We start from the raw sequence: 24,898 nt of genomic DNA on the forward strand, positions 1-24,898 counted from the left end.
AGATCTGTTTTTCTGTAAAATATCCTAGATATTTTATAGTCCCCAAACAGTTTAAGTGCCGTATTGAAATCTGAGGTTTTGATGCTGAACAATGTATTTGCAGAGGTCCACAAAAGCTAATTAAATCAAAGGAATATTTAGATAAAGACTTCTTCATATCAGAAAGGACTCATTAGAGCGTGGTGGCTTGGCGGTGAGCCTTTTCATGAAGCCTTTATGAAACAGCCTCTAGGTTAACGGGAAAACTAACTCTGTTGTCTCCATATGGAAAGTTTTATTCCCTGTAACTTTGGAATGACATTTTTTTTGTTTGTGGGGCTTTTTTCCCTTGAGAAATAGAAGGAGACAAAAAATCTGAGCAGAACATTACCATCCTCATTTCTAAGGAAGAACAAATAATGAGTAACAACTTATAATGTAGTAACACAATCTAAAGGGCCAAGTGATAAATTAATGGAAACAGATTCTTATATGTTGTTTTGGAGACTGAGCACATTAGATTGAATTGTTTCACAACCAGCGTGCGTAATTATTGTGTCTGCCACATTCATCTATTTAAATCATTCCCAACTTTTGGGTTGCTGCCTGGAATATTACTGCAGTACGTGTTTCAACTGGTTATTCCCTTGTCACGTGTAACTTCACAAAGGAGGATGACTTTTTTTTTTTTTGGAAAAAAAGAGTGAACTTTGGCTGTATGTTTATAATATCTGATAAAAAGGGACTGTAGGTTTCATAATGTTGATTTGAATGAGTTGCACGTGAACTGATGGTGTATTTGTTTTGTCAGGTCAGTGACTTAAAAAGTGCCTTTGCCAAGTCACTTTTACGAGCGAGGACTGCTACGCCCGTGTTCTCAAAATCCCATCTTTGCCAGCCAGACATTGCCTTCACCTTACACCTGGCAGAAGATACCTCAGCTGTCTCCATTTGCCAATTAGTTGATGGGAAACTGAAAGCAGAAAAAGGATTATTATTATTATTATTCCTGGGACATGAACAAATGACTGCATTGCTTTTCTCGTGTAATCAATACCGGCAAGCAACCATCAGAGGACTGCTATTCTATCAAGGAGTGCCATTGCATTGATGGACCTTGGGTTAAAACCTGTGCATCCGTGATTACAATCAACAAACCCACGTGTTTTACAGACAGAAATGCGTCTGAGCATGTGTTTTCCCAGCCAAAAGTCTACAAGCGGGACTTAATGATTGATGAGTGACTGCTTGCTGATAAACTTTCTCTGCTTGTTCTGCTTTGTGTGTGTTAGACATCGTTAATCGTCCCCCACTGTTTGTTTTTTTTTAGCTTTCTTTTCAATTAGATTTGAAGTTATTTTTTTGATTTTTTTGCCTCCTTTCCCTTTCCTTTGTCATTAGTTTTGGAAATTTCTTCAGCATAATTCACCTGACAGCAACTTACAAGTTCAAAATCAGCTTCTCATCATGGCTTTGAATGTTGCTCCCGTAAGAGATACAAAATGGCTGACATTAGAAGTGTGCAGGCAGTTTCAGAGGGGAACTTGTTCACGCTCTGATGAAGAATGCAAATTTGCACACCCCCCTAAAAGTTGCCAGGTTGAAAATGGAAGAGTTATTGCCTGCTTTGATTCCTTAAAGGTAAGAAAACAAACCTGCATGTGTAGTGAAAATGCTACTACATTGTAGTGAAAGTAAAATATGAAATGATGAGTTACAACTAAACCAGGTTGATCAGAAAGATGTATATTGAAACAAATGTTGTTTATCATAACGTTTGTTTATTGAAGCTTTTAATATTTCTTTCTAAGGATTTTTTTTTTCAAATGTCACTATGTTGTTTACAAAAATTGCATGTGACTGTGGGATACAGAATTGCTTGCATCTGGTAGGACAATTGTATTCTCCCGAGTACATTTTATGAGTTATAATTGTTTTGTGGTAAATGAAAATACACAGTGGCACAATGCTAGGCCATTCCTAGGATCCTAAACAAACAAATCGTATGGAAAGAGTGCAGATTTTTTCATTTAGATCAACAGAAGTAAGAAAAGTCTATCCATTACTTCAGTTTTGACACAAGGGGTTGTTTACTCTTGATATTGGATATCAGGTAAATTAATAGGATTGGTAATTACATGTATGGATAGTGCAGATATGAGCATAAGTTTAGGATGAGCAAAGGGATTCTCTCCTTTGGAGGATATTTAGCAATTATGTTGTTAGGCCATCAGCTTCTTCTGACTTCCTAAAGACATCAGGCATGCTTTAGAAAACTATTTTAAAAAGTTCTGTGAAAATAGTTCTTGTACTGCAGAAAAGAAGATTAATGACCCCCTGGGATTTGAGGAGTACACTGTGTTTTCCATGATGATAAATTTGTGTTCTTGTGTCAACAGAAGGAGAAAGCTTATTTCATATCAATAATTAAAGGGTAGAACTGGGCATTTGAGATTTTATTTTGAAAGTTTTTACTTATAGCTTTATCTTCTGGGCATGGGAGAATGTCTTGGCTTGTTTTTTAAATTTAGCTCTGAGGATCAAAATTTCACTTACCAAGAACTCTTTCACTGTGAAAACATCAGTCTGAAAGAGAAGAAAACTCAGGGTGGTTTAGTTCCATTATAACTTTTTTTTTTAGTGCAATGCAAGATATTGTGCTAGGCATCTGCCTTCTGTTTTTTCTCATTTCTTCTTTTCTTTTGAAGATTTAGAAGACAGTATCTCAGGGGGAATGTTTATGAGGGGGTTATGTTCTGTATGTCCTGTAAGCCAGAAGAGCACCTTTGGAGTCATGGCAGTATGTCATCGAGGGCTATTAATGACCTTAATCCATGGATTACTGCACGATAAACTGTAATAGCTTCTTTGTAGATGTTCTTGTATATTGGTTGTCTGCCAGTGGGAGACAACTGTGGGAGACAATTTTTCTTTAAACAAGGAGACTAGTGTCTGCAGCAAGTGGGCAATACTCTGATTTTACAAAAAATAAGCAGGTCAGTAGAAGGGGGATTTTGTGTACTATTTTTATGTGCTGTAAAGTCTCAGGTCTGTGGCTGGGAGGCTGGAGATAAGCAGCAGGACTCGGTCACCCCTGGGCTGGCAGGGCAGTGGATCTGCAGTGAAAGAGGTGCTGCTGCTGCATCTTCCTGGCCAAAGCAGTGATGCACCTGTCCTTGATGCCTGAGGACAGCGTTGCTCTCCCTGGTTGTGCTGGGCACTCAAAGTGGAGTTGCCAGCTATTCAAGCTGGAGACTTTTGTTCAGGGATGGTTATTGTCTGCAAATAAAAACTGGAGTCACAGACTAAGCTAATAATACCATGAAGAGAAATCCTGAGGGGTCACAGTGGATAATTTACTGACAACCAGCATCATTGCTCAGTGGAGAGAAGTCGTAAATCGTGTAAAAAAATGTAGTTAAAGCAAGCAACCATGTTTTGACCTTGTGTGGAAGGACATTTATCCGGAAGGGCCAGCCCACTCCAGCCCAGCTCTGGTGGCTGAAGTGGTACTGCTCTGTCCTACTGCCCATCATCACTCTCTCATGCAGAAGAGAGCATGCATCTGTGCCTTCCATCTTGCATCTTCTGTTGAGTCCAATGGGTTAAATTGCTAGGAAAGATGAGATTATACCAAGAATTCAGGTTGTGGCCTGAAGCAGCAGAGGTGGAGGCACAGATTTCTTCCCACCAACCCTGCTACCGGTGGAGGGAAATCCAGTAGTGGGACGACAGTGCCTTCAACTGCAGCTCCTTGGCTCTGAGCATGAGTTGGAGCTGTGCACTTCCATGTGTTACCTCATCCTGCTCTGCACAGGAAACTGTTTGGGACCACTGCAAGTGCACAGCTCTGGGCTGTGCTGACTGGTGTCCTCAAAGTCATTATCTCAGTTATTTGGAAAAGAGTTTGTAAATTGACATATCCACAGCAAAATGTGTGTTCCTGGTTAGCTCAGTTTGCTTATATTGCCAGCTGAGGGACGTAGGTTAGTCACATAAATCTATTTGATACATAGCTTTTGGAAGTACTGGTGTTAGTCATACAGTTTCAGAATAAGGCTTTAGCACTCAACAAGTGGGATGACTTTTCATGTAAATAAACAAGCAGAATAGTCTAGAATTATAGATAAAATCAGAATTTAATTAAAAAAAACAAGAGTTATTTTCCTTGCTGAACATTGAACCACAGTTTAATGCAGGCAATTATTTAGCATTTATTTACATAGCATATAGAGCTCTGGAGACTTAGCCTTTTAACTGTCTTGGTTTGGTGTACCTGCTGTAAAAATAAATTGTGTTTAGTCTCTGGATAAACATCTTTCCACCCAGAAAAGACAGAATTTTTTTTTTAGTCTATGAATGAGTTATGTTACATTAAGGTGGTGCCTGGTAGTTACAGCTGCTCCCTTAGAACTGAGTCAAACACAAGATTCAGCACTCTGAGGCAGACTCTCCTTTACACACTGATTGATCAAAAGAGGCCCTGTTTTGGGTAGGGACATATGCTCCCCTGCATGCCATCTTCTTTCCAGATTTCCAGCGCAGACAAGGGAGCACGGTATCAGTATCTGCCAGCTGGTTCAGACTACCAGAGCACCAGTATGAAGCTGCAGGAGAGAGTCCAGTGAAAGGTCACGAAGATGATGAAGAGACTGAAGCACCGCTCCCATGAGGAAAGTCTGAGAGAGCGGGGACTGTTCAGCCTGGAGAAGGCTCAGGGGAATCCCATCAATGCATATAAATACCTGCAGGGGAGTGCAGAGAGGGCAGAGCCAGGCTCTGCTCGGGGCTGCCCAGTGGCAGGACTGGAGGCAATGGGCACAACCTGAAACACAGGAGGATCCCTCTGAACATCAGGGAACTGTTTGCCCCTGTGAGGGTGACCAAGCACTGGCACAGGCTGCCCGGAGGTTGTAGAGTCTCCATCCTTGGAGATACTCAAAAACTGTCTAAGATACAGTCCTTGGGCAGTTGTCTCTAGGTGACCCTGCTTGAGCAGGGGATTAGAACAGATGACGTCCAGAGGACCCTTTCACCTTCTACTATCCTATGACTGTGTGACCAAAAGCACCTTCACACCAACTTTCCTGTAGCCTTAGGATTTTTCTGATCTAGCAAAAGCTGGCTTTTGGACCAAATGATGTAATCCCAGCCAGGGACACTTGCCTCTATGTCATACTATGCCCTCCTTTGTGCTCCCACTGCTATCTTAGTGATTGTGCAGTGCACCAGCTTGGAAACATGAGTTGTTGCTGTAGTTGCTGCAGAAGAGAGGAGGGCCATGTGGCACCAGCAGAGCACTGGATCACTTCTGCCAGTGACAGTGCTGTGGCCTTAGGCTGGGCTTCTGGAGTAACATAATTGCATCATAATCCAAATTTTCCTGTATTAAAGAAGTATATTTGTAGTTCTGGTGGTTCCAAGTAAAAGGCCAGCAGAATTTGATGGACCCTGTTTGTTTTAACTCAGAAGGCATTTTTGGCTCCCAGTACCTGTCCTTGCAGTACTTGACCTTAAATCCAGCAGAAGTTGTAATAGCAACTCATTGGACTGATTACAGCTTTGAGGAGCCAAAATGCTCACTTTGGAAGACTGTCTGGGCTCTGAATATCCTTCATCTGTGAGATGCTCTGGGCTAGACAGAAATAGCTAAAGACTAATGAGTCTGGGTCAGATTCAGGCCAGAAATCTGCTGGTTTCAAGCCAGGTTCTGCTGCATGGGCTTCTGAGAGGCAACTCAGCATTTGTTTCTCCCTCTTTGGTGAAGGACAGAGTCTGCTTTGTTCTGAACAGGGCATTTGTGGGGTTTTAGGAGGATGCAAGTGGATCATCTCTGTGCACCCCTTGGGTGGTGGGTGTAGCAGTTGGACAGATGTGTGCCCATTAGCTGGCCACAACATCACTGCCAGCAATTAGGCTTCCTCCAGCAGAAGCCCCATGTGACTGTGTCAGCCAGTGTGGCCACACAAACACACCCAAAAGTGTACTGGGCAAGTGACCTTGGTGAGCTTAATGTGAGGATGAAAGTGTCTCCAGGCTAATCCAGTTCACTGTGCTTGAGGTGAATGAAGGGGAACTTTCCTGGCAGGACCCTGGGCCCTGATGGAGGGTGGGAAGATAAAGGGTGCTGAGGAAGCACTGCCAGAGCCAGAGCCTTGTCTCCTGCCATAACCATCCTGAAACCTTTCTGGAGCCCTTACAGGCTCCCCTTTGGATGCTTTCAGAAGGGTCTGTGAAGTGACCTGTCTAGCACAAAAGTTTGAATTTCAGAAACTGCTTCATTTAGGATTTAATACTTCTCCCTAGATTGAAGTAGCTTAATTTAAAAGTGAATAATGTGGATATATAACACTTCATATATCACATTTAGATCCCTCCCAAGTTGGACACTATTAAGCAAGTCTGTTTTCAAGGCTTTCTTGTCCTGTTAGTACTAAAGAACAAAATCCTTTCAAAGGAATACTAATATATAATATAATATGTGAGATGTGTGAGGACAAGAACATGCAGCACTTCGCTGTATTTGAATTGGAATAATAAAAAAAGAAAACCCCACATTAAAATGAGTGGTGATATTTAGGAGGGGGAAAAGGGGAAAGCTTGGCAGATTAGAAAATACGATCATGTGTGTTTGGCTTACAGTTAACTCTTATGTTTGCAGGCAAGTCTGAATTTTCAGTCCTGGTGTCATTCCTTGACTCAGATTTATGCTCTTTCTGCAGGTCAGCTACTAGAAGGATGTGTTGTCTAAGCTAATACAGGTAACAGAGAAGGTATCTTGAAGATACTGTTGTTGCAAGTTTTATGGTGGTAACAAGGAAGCAAAAGCTTCTTTAGGGCTCCAGATAACTTTTTCTGGTTTTCATTAGTGTCTAAACACTTCGAACTCTTCTATTTATTGAGCCAGCAGACTACTGTGAACTGGTCATTTGCATTTTCATGAAAGCCTTTTAAGAATATGTCTATCTGGTCTCATTTGGCACCACAGAATAGAAAGTAACTGAAAGCTGGGCACAGGCTTGCTTACCAAGTTAAAAAGGTTACTGGGAAAAAAAATAAAAAGAAATTGTAGGAACATCCACTATGTTGAAGGATCTGGAACTGAAAATAGTCTCTTTAAGAAGGCCTCAGTTTTATTTAGAAAAAGGAGGGGAAAAGGCTTTTTAAAGTGAGCAGGGTGTTTGTACAAGAGTGAGCTCAGAGTTGGGAGGCAGTAGGCAGTCATTTGTCTTCCTGTGATTCTTTTTGTGGGTCTCTAAATGTTTTACAAATGTCAGGGACTCAGGATCATTTCACAATTTGAAGTAAGTAATACCTGCTCACATTTGGCAGGTGAAGCACTCTGATCAGACTATAGATGAGCATGGGAAGGGGATTTGCTAGTTTTGTCTAAACTAGAAAGCATTTAAGTGGGTGTTTATCGTGTCCTAGCTGGCTGAATTTCTGCCCATCACTCGATTATGTGGTGTGACACTGTTCAAAGACAAGGTGAGTTCAAGGACTGTGCCCACAGCTGGTGGGAAAGAACGACTGAAATGGGAAAAGTAATTTCTCTTGGGTGACAGAGTGGCTTGTACCTCCTGGGCCCATGAATTTTGCCTGCTTTAGTGCACAGTGACCCAGTTTCAGCAGGATGTTGAGGGATAGGCTGCCCTTTTCAGTAGTTGTGGGCTCTGGAGATGTGGAACTTGCAGGGTGAACCTTTTCAGATGGAGGATACAGAATCCAGATCTCACTCTTCCTCCAGAACAACAACTTTGGTGCATACTTTCTTTTTCATCCACCTCTGTTTTTCTTGTAAAACGTCCAGTAATCTCAGGTAGTCTGAGAACACTCCCTGGCAGAAGCTTTCATGTGTCTGAGTTGCTGCAAAGTGTGGGCGTGAAGAGAAAGTGCCAATCAAGGCCAGTTTTAGAAAACTCTGTTAACCCTCTAGAGCTAATTCTGACCGAATTACCTCTGTGGGCTCCCTGTGTGTTCAGAATATCAATGGCCACCCTGGGGCATACCAAAGCCCCATTTGGCCCAGTGACCCAGTAATGGTGAGTAATGGATGTCGTGGAGGTGGTGTGTAAACATGCAGTGGCTTCCTGGAGTCCTCTGCTGGCTCCTAGTGATGTGCTGCCCGGGGACATTGAGAGCCAGACATGATATGCTTGTACCTAATAGCTCTCAGTGACCATCTTTCCACTGGATTTGTCCTGCTCTTTAACCATCTCACATTCAACACGCACAGCAACGACCTCCACAACCTCATTACATACAGTGGGGAAACCAACTTCTGTTGCTCTTTTGAAACCTTCCCATCCCATGGATGCCCCCAGTTCTTGTACTAAAAAACAGAATAGATTCTCCTCTGAATTGTCCTAAGGATGAATCTGGGTGGGCTTTTTTCCACTGACTTCACTCTGAAAGGGGCATGTTTTTCCCTAGTGAGTTCAAAGGAAGCCTTGTGAGAGAAGGTTTTAAATTTGCTTTGTGAAAATGCTGTTCCCAGGACAGGTACGATTCCCAAAGGCCCTGCTTTTTCAGGCTATGGCAATTTTTGCACTCAGAATAAAGTGCTGCATGGAATTATGCCATTCTGTTTCCTGAGACTATATTTTACCTTATACCCAATCCATGCAACTGAGAGCAGCTGCTAAAAAGAAGTGGGTACATCCAGGCCTATTACAGCTAGCTCCCCATTATCTCTGTTCAGGTGATCATGCAGCCATGTAACTTGAGTTGATCCAAAGGAGAGGGAAGAACTGCATTAAATATAAGTTGAAACAATAAATTTAGGCATCTTGCATAAAATGAGGTAAAGGGGGTTTAAGAAGGGATAAGCTTTTTTGGAAGACCCCCTCCTTTATCTCTGAGCTTAGGGACTCTTAGTATTCCTTGTGTGTGCAATCACCTGTTCTTGTTTATTTTCTAAAAAAAGCTCTTTATGTTCTCCTGTAGTCCTCAGCAAGTACAAGTTCCTTAAATACTTCCTTTTTCCTGTTTGTCTCCTGAGTATCTATTCATGCAGCTGTCTCCATGCCAGCTCTTCTGGTTTGGAAGGGTTAAAAGGAAGGTAAGATTAAAAAACAAGTAACTGAACTGCTGGGCTGACACACTTAAAGATCCATGAACTTGACTTAAATTGGTATAGAGAGAAACTGTAATAAGCCTCCAGCTGTTGTAGTACATGGTGTTTAGTTTTTTATAATTTTTTTTTTAATTTTTATTTTTAAAAAAGGTTATTGATGTTTGATCACTGCAGAGGGCACCATGCTCCTCACTGGGTTTGTCTCTCTCCTGAGAGGAACATGTCTGATTTATCTCAGAACAAAGTCTGGAGGCACAGCTCATCCCAGTCACCTGTGGTGCTTACCCTGCAGGAGCGCTGGTGGACTGCCAGCGTTGAGCTAAGGGCTGGCCGCTGTGGTAGAGGGCCACTAGCCATCAAGTCAGCTTGGAGGAGCAAGTCCTAACCTGCTGCCCATGTCTCTGCTGTCAGACTAAGGCTGTGAAGAGCAGAGAAGTTGAACCAGTTGAAGTTCATTACATAGCCTGCTACAAAGCTGGGTGTCTCCTTCAGGGCTCTGTTTTGTTTCCTCATTTGTCTTGCAGCAGCACCAAGAGCACGAAGATGTCCTGGCTGTCACTGGTATCACGTGTCACCACCTGACCTGCCAGATTTTAAAACTGCACACCTTGGTATAACTTCAGTTCCATTTTCAAAGGAGAGTGAGGTTGGCTGCTGAGTTACCCAGGCCTTCCCTCCCTCTGAACTCATGGGAAGCCTGTCTTCCCAGAGGTGCAGTTCAGTGGCAAATACCTCTCAGAGGTCAGAGCAGGCGCTTTTCACGAGCAGACGTGTCGCAACAGCCTGGGCCTCCTCTGGCCTGTTAGGGCCGCCTGATGAGAGCAAGGGGGTGTTACCAGTGCAGTTTCCAGATGTGAATGGGGGGGTGTTACCAATGCAGTTTCCACTGCTCGTTTTGGTGTGTTAGAGCTGGCTGAGCAGGTCACCTGGCCCCTGGCCTTGGGAGGAGGATGAGCACTAGGAGCAGAAATGGTTGAAAGCAGAAGCAGTTAAAGAACAGTCACTGAGGGAGGTAATACAAATCTGTCGTCTTGTTCACTGAACTGTGTTGTCCTGAAGGACTAAAGGAGTATGTAGTAGTTTCTGGGCAGTGATCTTGCAGGGTTGAATTATTGGAGCTTCCTGCTTCCAGAAGAGACTTGCAAAGAGCATTTCCAGGTACTGTGTTGTACCCCTTCTCATCAGATGCAGCTGCCACTCGGTTATTAGCCTAAATCTCATTACTTGAAGAAGAGCAGCAAGGCAGATTAGTTATGGCCACAGGAAACCTTGTATGAAAGGCCATGTTTGGCAGATGTTCTTCAGATTTTCAGGCACTCTGGGGTGCTTCATATACCCATCAATTCACTGTGTAGTTTTTGTTGCTGCACCAATCCATGCTCCCCTAAGCCTTATAATAACCAGTTTGTGGGTGTAGTGAAGGCAAAATTCAATCAGAGTCTCTGACTCATCCCATCACTAGGATTTTGAACACAAGAGCAATTGCTCACTGCCCACTCCTCCCCCACGCTCCCTATTAACTCAGGTCACTCACTGTTCCCACAGGCTTGCTCTCTCCAGGTCTCCCCACCTACTCCTTTATTTTTCTGGCAGGTGGTTCCTCTTTTATTCCAGGTGCTTTTTTTTCCCTTGGCCTTGTGTATGTTGCTTTTGCTCAGCTCAGGCATCAGCTGTTCTTCCCAAGCTGTTATACTTTGACTGTACCATAAAATTCAAAAGACAAGGTTGTGCTCAGGGAGCTTCCTGATGGAAAAGCCTAGCAGAGACAAGACCTGTATTCCTATTAGTCCAGTTCATACCCAGCATTGGAAAGATATTTTAAATGTAAAAATCAACACAAGAATTGGGGAGTTTATTTGCAAGTCTGTGTGACAATTGTGCCCTCTCCCAGTTACTCATTATCTCCTTATATGATACTGGCATCTTTTTTTGAGGAGATGGACTTCATTGGAAATCTATTGCAATAAAAGGAAAACTGTTGTGGTTTTAGAGATCTTGGAACATCATTGAAAGCCTGCTGTGAGGTATAAATCCCACAACTGAAGTGCAAAAGGAAATTAGAAGTATCCCTTTTCTTTGACCTTGATGTTTGTCTCTTGGCTGTGGGCATGGTGTACCACCCTGTATTAGATTCCTACAGGGTCTTGACCACAACGAAGAAGAAATTAATAATGGTGAAAATAAACTGTCTTCTCATCTGCTTTGTTAATGGGTTGTGTGACAAGGTGGTATGAGCAGTGCCTCAAGAGTCAGATAGCCCTAACGCTTGGAAAGATCAAGTCATTGAGCAGTAAAAAAAAAGAAGTAGAGAATCGGTGGAATACCGCATATGAAAAACATATGAGGGATGTAGCAGCTGTGGTGCAAACCCTTGTGTGCACTTGGTGGCTCAAGGGGCCAAGGGAGCCATCCTGCTCCCTGTGGGCAGCTGTTACCCTACAGGCTCACACACTGCTCCACAGTATGGCACTGATGCCGTGCTCCTGACTGACAGGTGACCTGGTGCAGTCACTGCACTGTAGATCTTCCCTTTCTCATGAGGTATTACAAATTCTCAGCCCTTGCTTCCTCACGGTACTGCTTGGCTTGAGTGAGAGGAAATCTACAGTGTGCAGTGTCATGGCAGCTGCAGGGATGGCCTGGCCTAGCAGCCCATCAGGTGTGCTGCTGCCACCTCACCTGCATGTCCCATAGGCCAGGCAACTTTTAAACTTTGTAAAAACACAGTTTATTTACTCTAGCTTGACATTCTCTTTGAGCCCTGAGCACTCCACAGTGAAGCTGTGCCTCTGACTGAATGGATTTGTTTACCACCTTACATGTTGTCAGGAGAGGAGCTTACCCAGTGCAGGCTGATGGTGCCTGTACAGATGCTCAGTGGCCATAAGAACTGCCCAACTGTGATTCAAAGCTAACTTGAGGTGCTGGGACCTTCTCTGTTGGTTCACAGTGAGCCAAAAACTAAAATCCAGCATGTCAGACACTGGACCAACCCCCACTGGCCCCTAGCCTTCAGCCCCAACTGAGTGAAACACTGAACAAAACCCAACTTTTTAAGCTAGATATAGCGTGTGAAGGTCAAGAGATGTATCATGATTGATTGAGGTTTTTTCCAAAGATCAATTGCTAGATTAGGCCATCACTTTAAAATTAATATGTATTTATTTGCTGGGGATAGGATGTGAGTCTTGGCTTGATTCAGTTGGCCAATCAGAGGCATCTGATTCTATTTGAGATGCCCTCGATACTCTTTATGGCTTTTCAGTGGTATGTCAGAGGTGTGTGTTGCATCTGCTGGCACCATGCAACAGTCCGGGATACCCCAGGGTGCTCCAAGTGGTCTTGTTGGCTTCTCTGTGGTAACAGAGTGAAGCCTTTCTGAGAGGCTTTTACTAACTGGAAACTCTGGGGTCAACTGCTTTGAGTAAAAAGGTGGACAGTGCATTTGCCACAGTGATGACCTGGCTAAAAAAAAGCTGGGGTATAGGCCAGACTCGGAAGGAAAAAACTCTTCTGTAGCAAATGAATGCCCTTGTGGAGACTGGGAAGGGGGTGAACATTTTCAGCATGTGATTTAGAGTTCACCCTTGGGAACATGAATGGCTAATGCAAATTCATTAATTTGAAATAGTTGTAACCGATGTAACTGGGCTCATTTTTTGCTACCTATGAGAAAGAAAATCTCTCTAGGCACAGGAATGTTATGGCAGTGAACTCAGCCTCTTTAAAAATAAAAATATGGACAACCTTTTGCAAATTTACATTAAAATACCAACCATTACTACTGCTTTATGAAGATTTTAAAGCTAGAAATTAACCAGAATATGCATTTGAAAAAACAAGAAAGTTAAAAAAAGGAAGTCTTGTTCCTCTGAAGTATAATTCTGCCTTACTTCATTTGCAGATGTGAACATATGAACATCTGTCAAGTGCTATCAAATATGCATCTAGTTAGTTGATTTCTGATACAAAAGGGAGAAGAATATTTGCTTTTCCAACAGTATCTTAATGGTAATTTTCCTGACTAGTGTATAATAATGGATGTCATGAGAATGCAGGCTGTTCCCCACATGCATTTTGCCTTACACTGTGCTTCAAAGCACTGGTCATACCATACATCTCAGCATTACTAAAAATGTAGGCATGGGACTTGCATGTGCAGAGTTGGAGATGTGTGGATATTGCTGTGGAGATGCTGTGAGCATCTTATCATGTGAGTAAATTAGTGTTAGTATGAAGGAATATGAGGGTGATTGTATGCTTCATGCTGAACATGTTGATGCTGTTGAAATTCCAGCCTGCCACAGTTCTCGGTTTAAATCAATATAAATATTAATTTGCTGCAAAACTCTCATTCCTTCGGTGAGAGCTGTGTTAACTGATTAGTATGCATGAACCAGTTTGTGTTTGAAGTGCAGCAAACGTCTATGAGTCTCCTTCTTTAATTGAACCTTCTGGCTATAATTGTTTTTAGCCTGGATTCTTGGGGAAATGAGGCTTACACAGTCAGTCTGCTTCTCTTTCCCTCCTCCCCTGCTAACTTGTAAACCCACTGACCAGTTTCAGCCAAATTTGACGAAGAGATCATAGTCTCAAGGATAATTAAGTTCCTACAAGTTTTTTAAAAACAGGTAGTCTAATACTAGAGTGGAAAAACAGAGTGAGAGACCCATAAGCCTTCCCAAATGGAAGAGGTTCTTGGAGCATGCAGGCAAGAGGAGATCCTTAAAACTTGGTTAAGCACAAAGAAGCTGGGGTTTGGGATTTGCAATCAAATCTGTAACTCTCCTGCCTTCATTTGAGATGTTTGCAGCAGTACCCATTTAATGATAGTCACAGTTCTGGTGTTGGGCAGAGATGTGGCAAAGGACTGCCTACAGCCATTCCCCCCTTACCTTTAGCCTCTGGTTGCTTGTTGAGCCTGGTTTTCATTATATTTTTCCATATTGAATCTTTCCAAATAGCAAATTTATCTTATTGAGTCATTGGTACTTATCATGACTTCTTTTTCTTCAGGCAGAAGGAAATTTCCACTAGGAATGCAGATTTAGGTCTTATTTTAGATGGGTGTGCAAGGCAGGGAGAGGCTGGTGGATGATATGGGGGGAAGGTGACACCCCTCACTGAAGCTGGCTGTTGTATAGAAAGCACCACAGAAATTTTGCAGGCAGTAGGAGAGAGCAAGAGAAGACGCAACACTCTAGAGTGTGGTGAGTGCTCATCTGGAAGGAGGAGGTTTGCAGTTACCATCCCTGCTGCTAGGTTTCTTGAGGCATTTTTTCTTTAGACATCCACTTGAAGGAAAAAAAAAAAAAAAGAATACTGTCCTGGAAATAAAGGCGACTGTGTTTTATGTAAGAACCATATGCCGTTTGTCCTAAGCTCATAGCATCTCATTTTGTTTTCGGGGCAGCAGCCCTCTAGGGTTGTTCCTGCATCTTGCAGGAGTAAGCTGGTCTCCTGCATTACTCAGGGCTGGCCTAAGAGATGGTTAGTCCTACTTTCTTCACCCAACCTTGACATTGTTGCAGTATATTGAGTCTTCCACCATCCAGCATGTAGATGGTATTTTAAATGAGTACTACTATAAAAAAATCCCATTTATCTGGCTTTCCGTAAAGTACCAACAGTACTATAAGCAGGTTTTTCTTTATCAGATACTTCAGTATGCCAGCTGTTACAATATATGTAATGTGTTTAACGAGCAAGGGAGTTTATTATTAGGTAATTAAATAAGGCTGTTCTTTCTAATTAGTTATTTGCCTTTCAGTCTTGGGTGTTGCAAAAAGATCCACTGTGATCTGTGTCAGCTGTATCTTGGAGTGCTTTGATTTGCTGTAAAGCAGCTGCACATCTCAGCAATGCACGTGAGAATCAGGGGTGTGAAAGTAGCCAGCAAGTTTTTAATGTGAAATGAGAAATGTTATCACTGGCTAATTAAGTAGCAAGTGAAGGTTAATTAATTCATAATATATCTGTATACATGACCAAATTCTATTTAGTGGGCTAACTTATTGATATAGATGTGGAAATACCAAATGAAAAAGTAGTGCAATAAGTTCATAAATGTGTAGCATCTTTAGATGCCATAAAGAAATGGTGGTAAATTGATTTTTGGTTCAGTTCAACAGAAGTTAATTAACTGCTATACCTAACTGGTTTTGTTGTTCCCAGCATCCTTGGGATCTCAAGCAGCTTTATGTCTTGAAATGAGATGTGATTAGAGCAGCCCAAAGGAAGAGAGGTTGACACTGGTGAGATAGCAGGGCCTAGCAGTAGATGCTGGTGCCCTGCATCTCCGTGCATACCAGCAGAAGGCCACAGAGAGGACAGCACAGTTTGGAAAACTGTGCTGGTTTTTCAGTAAAATTCCATAGAATACAGCAGGCACATAGAAAGGGGAAAGCTGCGGAGAGATGTGCTGCTGTTGTGTGTAACATGAAGCAGTCTTCTCTCTAAACTCATTATTTCCTCATATGATAAAAACCCCAGCAGGTACAGAGAGGATGGGAATACCAGTGTTGTTATGATGGTGTTTAGATGGTGTTATATGTTCTCAGGTTTGGCTGTTTCATTCAGACTGGCTTGAAGAACAGCATTGTCATATGGAAAAAAATTACTGTGCAACTATAGACAAAGAAAAATGAAAAAAAAGCCCTCAAGTGATCTGAACGGAAGGCTGAAACTTTCTGATATGGTATCTGCAGGATCGTTATTAAAATCTAGTTTGATTTTTTTTTTTTGATTTTGCATTTCTTATGTGCACACTGTGTCTAATTAAAACCCTAGTTTAAATAGATAACCGTAATTTGTCAGTATAAATACAGCAACTTTAGCATGCTTTCCCTTCCCCAAAGAATGTGGAGAGGATGTGCTTAAATTTTATGTAATTACAATTTCCTAAAGGTGATATTTTTTTCTGTTCTATCTATAAGTCTCCATTTGTCTGAGGATGCAGTGCAAACCTCTTAAAAATTTATGTAACATTTACAGTATTTGTAAATCTTAGTTATAATCAGCAGTGGCTTTCTCTCATACTAATCTTAAAATTTGTGAGTAGTAAATCAGAAGATATCCATCTTATATTTCAGCACACCTCTCTTGCAAAACACCTGAATCTGCCTGTTTTGAGCTGAAATAGTAAGTCTTCAGTCTACAAGTCATAATAAGCACTTGCGTCACAGATAACCTTGGATATTGGAAGATTTTTTTTTTAAATGGTGGCTTTTGACATGATGTTCTCTGTTATTTAAAGCAAATTGTTTAACAACTCTGCCCCTCTGTTTTCCCCTTTGTGAAAGGGATGCAGCTGGGGTTTTTTGGTTTTTTTTTTACTTATTCTCTCTCTTTCTTTCAGAAGTAGGAGAAATTACTAAGCTGTTCAAGGTTAGTGAGGAGAGACAGTATTTTCTATTAGACCTGCTAACGTAGCTGGGGAAAAAACAGAGCAACTTTTGTACTTAAAAGCCTTTCTTTGGGTAATATTTATTGATCATCTTGGAAATACAGAGCATGCCTGTCAGTACTCACTTGTTTAAAAATGAGAGTATTTTAAAATATCTGGAAGAGGCTGAATCTCTGACACATCTTATTGTGCACCTAGGAGTCCATGAATGCATAGATCCCATACATACATATAGATATACAGATGAAATGTTTAGTACATGCCTCTCCTCAGCCTGTTTTACTCAGTCAAAAAACCCCTCCACACTGTTTCTCTGTAAGACAGGCTTTCCTTTCCTTGGGTCACCTTGGCAGCCCTCGCCCATGCCTCCTTCAGGTCTAATCCTGCTGATTTGGACATTGGTGACCAGAGGCATGTGTGGCATTTCAAGTGGAGTCTCTGCAGGAGAGGAAGAGGCCTGGCTGCCTTTCCTCAGCAATCATTGTTTGATACATCCTTGGGGCTGTGACTGCCTTTTCCACAGTTGGTCACACCCGTGGTGTCTCTACTGTCAGTCAGTAGTTGATGAAAGCATCCATGATGTTCTCTTCTTCCATGACCAGCTCCCTCTCCAGGTTATAGCTGCACACCTTCCAGTCTGTGTCTGCACTAATGGGTGGGGCTTTTGTCACTGGTTAAAAATGCTCTGCTCTTTCATGCTGGTTCTTGATCTCCAAACTTCAAGTTCATCGTCTTCTGTCATAACCTGATGCTTCTCTCTTCCCGTTCCCAGATAAGCACGAGTCATCATCACATTTTATTAGCTTAACTGGAGCTTCTGAAAAACACAGATCTAAAAATCAAGATCTGATGTCCTGGAGATATGAGACTTAACAGTATAATCAAAGCAGTTGATTTCTGCATCTGTGACTTCATAGTCCCTCCAGCCTATGTCCCTATGGATGACTTCTGCAACTGATCCCATATTCAACTAAACCAACTGTAAACCTCCAGCTGATTTCATGGGGCACTTCACTGTCCCCACTCTTCATGTACTTTTCTAAGTGCAGCCTGGTTAGCCTGTTTCCACTATAGTGCTTCAATGGTTCTTGTCTGACCCAGGGCATTAAGTGGAACAGGCTTTCCCTCTGACTGAGGTATATACTTTTGGAAGCTGTATTTATAAATCCATTAATTTTAATTGTTTCAGAGCTCTCATGTGGGATATCATGATGTGAATCCCTACCAGTAGGTTTCCATGAGGGCCCTTTCACAAGAGAAAAGCCATTGACACTGATAGTCAAGGGTTCTTCAAAATTAACTGGCCAGTGATGTGCATCAGTATGTACTTACACTGTTTCTTTGAATAGCAAGTAAGTTGCTGGTTTTTTCTTGCTCCCGAGGGCTTCTTTAAAAAACAAAAAGAAAAAAGAAGGAAATCAGTAAGATTTATCTTCCTCTCAATTCTTTCTATTTCAAAAGGAATGTTTCATGCTTTTGGAAAGGGTGTGTGTGTTGGATTCTTTGTTTTCTTTTGCTTTTTTCCCCTCTTCTGTCAAAATTCCATCTCTGTTTTCCATCAAGGATATGTGAAAAATATTTTCAATATATATCATTAAATAGTTTCCTTGTTCTTATACTAGTCCCTAGGCATCTGCTGCTGGCTGCTTTTGGAAACAGGATACCAGGCTTGGATGGACCAGATGGACCTTGGTCTAACACAGTACAGCTGTTTTATTTTCCTAAACGCGGAATCATTTGTCAAAAAAAAAAAGATTTTTATTTATTTACTTGTATGCAGCTGCAGTGGCTCTTGAGAAGCGGAGTCTGTGGTTTGCTCTTGAGAATATGAAGACAAATTCAGAGGTGTACAACAGCTCATCTAAGTAATTACAGAAGTGTTCCTAATTGTAACCTTCTGTCGAGTGCAGAGGCAATGTGCGTGTGTTGTAACGAAGTGAGTGACTCGCAAAAAATCTGGATGTTTGCGAAGAGCTGGAGACCACAGCAGCAGAAAAAGAGGGCAGCTACCCCAGCTTGCACTCCAGAGGGAAATACAGGGTGCCAGAGGGGAACAAATCTACTCCAGTCTTGGGAGCTGTTGTTGACATTGCTCAGGAAGGGGAATAGGAGAAAACTGGGGGAGAGGAGGTGTCCAGATTCCATAGTACCATATCACAAGTGTAGATGGTAAATATTTTATCAAATAGTCAGTTTAGCAAAACTATAAGGGCCCACAACGAGAACTTTTCACACTTCTTTTTGAAACTTTTGTTTTAACATTAATTTTGATCCTTAAATGTAATAAAAATTTAGTGGGGTTGTTGTTGTTTGGTTGGGTTGTTCTAAGAAGCAGACAGAGAAATGTGAACTCAATTGCCCTATGATGTTCATTTTTTTTTTTGCTGTTCCCGATTTATATACCACTGAACTCATCAACACATTTGTGGTATGCTGCAGTGAACACAAAAGTGACTGTTGTTAATGATACTGGACTAAGGAAATTGGTCTTACAATGAGATCTTGAGAGACAAATCTTAAAAGATTCCTGGGCATTAATTTTACCTGCTGGTTTGGCCATATGTAAATATGAAAGTTTTATTAGGATTAGGATATGTGTTCCCAAAATTTTCAATCAATTTCTAATTTAGCCACCAAAGTAAGACTTCTACTTTACTTTCATTGTACTTTTACCCATTTTATCATCATAACTGATTTTTTAATGAAGTGCATCATCATCGATTTAATTATTTTCAAGAAGGTTAGTGTTTTTTACTTAAGTGAAGTTTTATTGCATGATGCATTCGCCCTCTACCTTTATGTTCTTTTTTATATTTTTAAAAGGAGCTAGAAATTTTGTAAACCTTCAGCCTTTCTTGATGTTACAAATTGTCAGAGCATTTACAGATACTGGCTTTGTTGACTTGTTTCTCAGGAGTTAGTTAAAGTTGGCTGAATATCTGTCCTAAATACTTCCTGGCTGTAGTTGCAATAGCAGTTTTCACTTCTCTGGTGATGGTGCACTAGCCAACAGGCAATATATTTTTATCTGACTCCACTGTCCTTGAAGCACTTTCATTTTAAGGAACGCCTACGTGTATTTTTATTTTAGGTTTAGACAAAGAAAAAAATCAAACTTCTGGATTATGAATTTAATTTTTTTCCTAATTATAAGGCAGCTAACAAGATGTAGGAATATCAGTGTTAGCCCCTGATCTGTTCGTGAACATGATCAAAAGACAGAAGTAGATGCAGTTTGTTTCGTATATAAATTACCTTTCCAAACGGAAGATGATGTTTATCTGAAGTCCATTAAATAGTTGCTTATGTGGAGCTAATTACTTGAACACACAAGTCCAGGCTGGCTCACCCCATGTTTTTGTGGGAACTGCTAAGGTAAGGGAGGTTGGGTTGGGTTGGATAGGGTTGCTGCTTTCCTGCTGGTTCCTCAGAGGTGGGCATAGGTTTGTAGACAGCACCAGCAATCCCATACCTCTCAGTGCAGCTACTCAGGGCCATCCTGGATAATCCCTCTGTCTTGTGGGAAGAGGCAGTGGGAGCTGGGGACGTTGAGTATTTGTGTGGCATCAAACAGCTGAGGGCCTTCATCAGCTTGCTGCTCGGATCCATGAGCCACAGTGCCTGTTTGGACCATGCACAGGCATGGAGAAATGTTGTAAAGTGACTCTTATTTCCAGACTGGCAAATCTCAATTACCTGTACTCTCCTACAGCCTTAGGGGGTCTGTGGGGGTTTTAAGGGTGTTGGAGAGCAGTGGCAACCACCATGTTTCCATCATAGCAGGGTTGTCATCATCCTCTTAGCTGCAGTTAGAGATCTGAAAAATACTTCATTGTACATCTAGGGTCTAGAGTGTACGGGTGACTTTGTTTTTAACAACACACATAAAAATAAAGTGTTAGAATCATGTTTTTGAGATCTTTATAGGTTAGCAGCTCTTTGTGTGTCCGCAAGAAGCAGATGATAAATTGGCAGACAGCTGTTTGATGATACATAAATTGTTGTCTGGTACCCAGATAGCTTAACATTTTCCAACTGTGATCAGATGTGTCTGAAATTGTTCAGCTTTACTCCACGAGAGCTGCAGTTCCTCATTAATTCTAGTACTCCATGAGTAGTTAACCAAGTCTGTATAAGGCTTTGCATTTCCAAAGAGCCACGTTTAATTGCCCAGCAATTGGCCTTTAAGTTGGTGTTTTTATTAAATACTGAGAAAAGTTCTTTGTATCAGACTTGCTGGTGTTTTTGCCTTGTTTCCCTGTAGTCTCCAAACTGGTAATTCCACTTGTTAAACGGGGGTGGCTTTTGCAATCTCCTTTGTTGTGGGATTCTCCCTTGCTTCCCCCAGTACATTCCGGAAATTGTTTGCTTGCAGGCAACTCTATTTTTAAGCTTGTTTCATTTCTGTTTGATGTTTGAAAAGGTTTGTCATAGCTCTTACCTTTTCTTTGGCTTCTATGATATGCTAATCAAACGTTCTTTAGTTAAAACTGAACACTTTATTTGTTAAATACAGTCAGCCAAGGGAGTCCTTTAGGCATGCATCTCCATTCTTTGCTGTCTCTCCTTCATTGTTCTCAGGATTATAGCATGGGAAAGCGAATAAAGCATGGTCTACAATGTGATGGGTGTCTGTAGATATGATGAACCTTCTACTGAGGCCTTCATACCTTTAAAATTCACTATGTTTTTTCTTAAAGCACAGTTGAATTTTAAAGCTAATTTGGTATTTTCTATTCATTACAACTTTAAGATTGACACTACCATTGATGAAGAAGAATTCAGACAAGTACTCACTGATGAAACACTGACTTTTCAGTGTGGGATGGTAAAGTAAAATAAATAAAAATCCTGTTGATATCTACTGAAGGAGACAATTTCCTTTAAAAATGTTAGCAGCATTTCTGTAATCTTAATGTTGACTTTAAATTAATTGAAAGACTTTTTCCCCATTGGCAGTTTATTCCTTTGTACTGAAGTTACTTGTCAAGGAAGACTGAGATTATTTGCTGTATTCCACAACATCTTTCGTAGGAAGGCAAGATACTTGAAATCAATCCACTTTAAAGGTTTCTAAAAATCTAAAAACAAATGAAACTACAATTATAAAGCTAATAATGATGTGCTTGGGGTGCCTTCATGTTTAACTCATTTCCAAAGCAATCTCTGTGTCAGAAGCCATAGTTGTAGAGATACTGAGGTACTCTTATAAAGATATCACTGTTTGTGTGTGATTGGTCTGCCTACATGTATATAATCCATTGATTCTGTAGCGTTTGGCTTGCTTACCAATGAAGGGAAATGAGTGCAGCCCTTCCAACCTCCTCCATCTTTTACCTGTGTGCTTGCGATTGATTCAGCAGTGCTTTAGGTCAGAGCTTTGCCCTCATAGGGAGATGCTCCATCTGGCTCATAGGTCATCTGGAGGATCCCTAATGAGTTTTACGTTCCCATACTGTGTTTTTTGATACCCTGGTACTTATCCTACTGAGCAGCTTATGTGCTCCCGAGACTGGCCTAAAGGTGTGAAAACATCTTTGAAAGTAGGTCTTCCTTTGGCTTTCACTGTTTTACTTATTTACTAAGTAGCAAAGCATAAAGCTTCAATTGCCTGAAGAGTAATATTTTGTAAGCTTCCCTATGAATGAGTGGTAGGAGGTAAATGATAGCTTGTATCAGGAACTGTATCTTTTGGGCATGATTTTAGATTGCACTTGACAAAGAAGACCTGACTCTAGTCTTTGTCTTGCTAACATGCCAAAATAGCTTTTATTGCTGCATATGCCAACTTTCATGCAGTCACTGTTCTCTGAGAGTCTCTCTCTGCTGTGCTGGAAACCCATGATGAATAGTGCTAGCTGTTTCAGCCTGGTTTAAATGACTATAATGTTTTAAAATATTTTTAGTATGTTACTGTTGAGTTGTAGAATCCTCTAAACTCCCTCCTGCCCTCCCTCCATCCAGACACTGAATCCCCAGTGATTAAATAAGGGAGTTGACTAAACCCTGTCTAGCTGCTGGTTAGTGATCTCATATTTTGACTATTTCTCGTGATGAATGGTACTCATCCATCACAATTTTTCCTCGCTGAAAAGCAGCAGGGTGGGAAAAAAACACTGAATTGGCCATTTAAATACTTATTTTCCAGACTGTCTGCAATTACAAAGGCTTTTTGAAAAATCTGAATCAAGATGGCTTCAATTATGAGTAACATTTCTGACCATACTACATTCTAACCTGTACGTCCTTTAGGTTGAATCTGAAATGCCGTGATTGTTGTGATCACTTCATGATGTGTGTATCAGACAAATAGAAAATAGAAACAAATACTGAATGGTTTCTGGCTGTGAAAGAGCCACTCTTGTGGAAAGCATGAGATCATTATGCTTTTTTTCTTCCATAAAACTTTGTTTTGGTTTGTAGAGTTTTAGTTTAATGTATTCTTCAGCCTTGTGACATTTATAAAGAATATTTAAACCAGAGTCCTCTAAAGTAGCTGCAACAAATGAGTCTCTTGGGAGTAATGAAAACATGGTTCAGCCACACTGCCAGGCCACTTTATGAGCTGAGTACCTTCTCAAAGTCTGCGTGAAATTTTGAGGTCTTGATGGTTGTGGTCTTTTCCTTCCTGCTCCAGAGAGGAAAGTTCTCAGCACTTCTGGTCTCTCTGTTCCTGCTTGGGAGCAGAGAGGGAGAAGGTGGTATAATCTTCACTTAGAGCTTCTCACTTGGTTGTTGTTGTCACTTAGGCATAAAAAGCAGTGACAGAAGCCTTGGCTGTGCTGTTGGCTCCTGACCGCATCCTGCCTCTTCCCTCCCAGCAGCCAAACAACAGGAAACATTTGACAAAAAGATGTTTGATGGGAACCTCCGTCTTGTGACTCCTGCTCAGATAAGGTGCAAGCGTGAAAACACTTTACCCACAAAAGAAAGTCATAAATTGTGTTGTACTTTGGTTCCCGTTTGCAGAACAGTATTTCAGACCCTCAGTTAGTTTCTCCTGAGAAACAGATGAGCATGGTGCCAAATCTGTGAAGGCTTCCAGGAGATAGAACACTGAAAGTTGTCAGTTTATCACTGTTGCAGCGGAGCCTGATTGTCTCCTGTAGAAACTTAGGGGGAAGCAAGAACAAGTTAACAAAAGTGGTTCCTTTCTCCAAGTGAGTTTGCACACGTTATACTAGATGTTGTAATCGCCTGTCAATACTTGATTAACTTCTTTTCCCTACTAAGAGTTAAAGGTGGGAAGGTATCATCTTCAAAATGCTGAAGAAAACAAATTGAAGTAGTCTTTGCTCAAATCAAATGGCTCAATTCATGACTTTTTTCTTTCTGTATAGATCATTGGGGCTTTGCTGTGACACTGGAAAGACTTAGTACACTAGTACACAATCCCTTTCAATTCAATTTGAAGTAGAGCAAAGTGTTCGCCTTGAAATGATGTTTATGTGCATGTAGGCATTATATTCTCCAAAATGCTGTTTAGTAACTCTTTATTCTGTCAGTGGAGTGCATCAGCTTTGAACATGTAACAACTGCTTGTATTAAAGTATTTCTGGGTTAATGGTCCAGCAGATTTCATTTTTAACGTGGATGTTTTGCTTTCTGCCATTGTGTTTAAATACTTTTATTGCTCCATAAATGCTTGGAGTTGCTGTAATCATTAGCCTTTGGTTGGGCATGTTGATGAGACACACATGAGTGTTTTATTACCAACAAACAGTGTGCCATCATCATCACCTGGATTTAATCTTCCCCACCACTTTCCAAATAATATCCTCTCTTTCTGCGGTTTGTAAGTCTCTCAAAATGCAATTATCTGGGCTGAAACATTTCAATTACTGACTCAGAGTGTTTATTTAAAGTTTTGGGGAAACACTTCAACCGTCTTTGAAAAACAGTTGAGACATAAATACCTTGGTTTTCCCTACATTTTTTTAAACTGGCTCAATAATAAACTTGATTTCTCATTGTTTATAGCTGCACCTTGAGATCCAGCACCAGAAGGGTTGCTCTGATACCAGTAATTCTCCTTCTGCTATTTTTGTGAAATTTCACCCAAATTTGGTCGTTTTTTAAGTATGAAAACTCACCATCTATGCACGCCTAGCAGAGGCTTTGTGCAGGCAGACTGCACCACATACACTCAGCTGGCTTCAGACTAAGGGTACAGCTCCTTCTGGCATCAGGTGCTGGAGCAGGGAGCAGGGAAGAGGTAAGGCTGAATGTGAGGAAATGGAGATGAAGAAATCTGGGACACGGTAGGAGTTTGGTCAGGTGAACTGGGTAGGAGCCAAGAGTTAAGGAAAATGTATTGGAGATGTGCTGTCCAGACAACGTTAGTGTCTGCTCTCTTCCAGCCCTATGCCTCAGTGTGTGCATGTCACAGACAGCATTCTGGAGAGGGGTGGCATGTGGAGGGGTCAGATCTCCACCCA

The 24,898-nt window shown here is 41.3% G+C and overlaps 1 protein-coding gene across 6 annotated transcripts in view; it reads left to right on the top strand.

Annotated features, from left to right (window-relative positions):
• MBNL2 (muscleblind like splicing regulator 2) overlaps positions 1–24,898 on the top strand; it is a 107,115-nt gene that overhangs the window by 37,076 nt on the left and 45,141 nt on the right. For 5 of the 6 annotated variants that reach the window (XM_082279094.1, XM_082279092.1, XM_082279089.1 and 2 more), the window contains exon 2: positions 791–1,620. The exons of the other annotated variant lie outside the window; for it this stretch is intronic. In XM_082279094.1, the coding sequence (XP_082135220.1) occupies positions 1,447–1,620 (174 nt within the window). In that variant the 5' untranslated portion in view covers positions 791–1,446. The remainder of the gene's footprint in view (positions 1–790; positions 1,621–24,898) is intronic. 6 annotated transcript variants of the gene reach the window in all.

Source organism: Coloeus monedula, assembly GCF_965178545.1.
Source record: "Coloeus monedula genome assembly, chromosome: 3".
NCBI classification, from domain to species: Eukaryota; Metazoa; Chordata; class Aves; order Passeriformes; family Corvidae; genus Coloeus; species Coloeus monedula.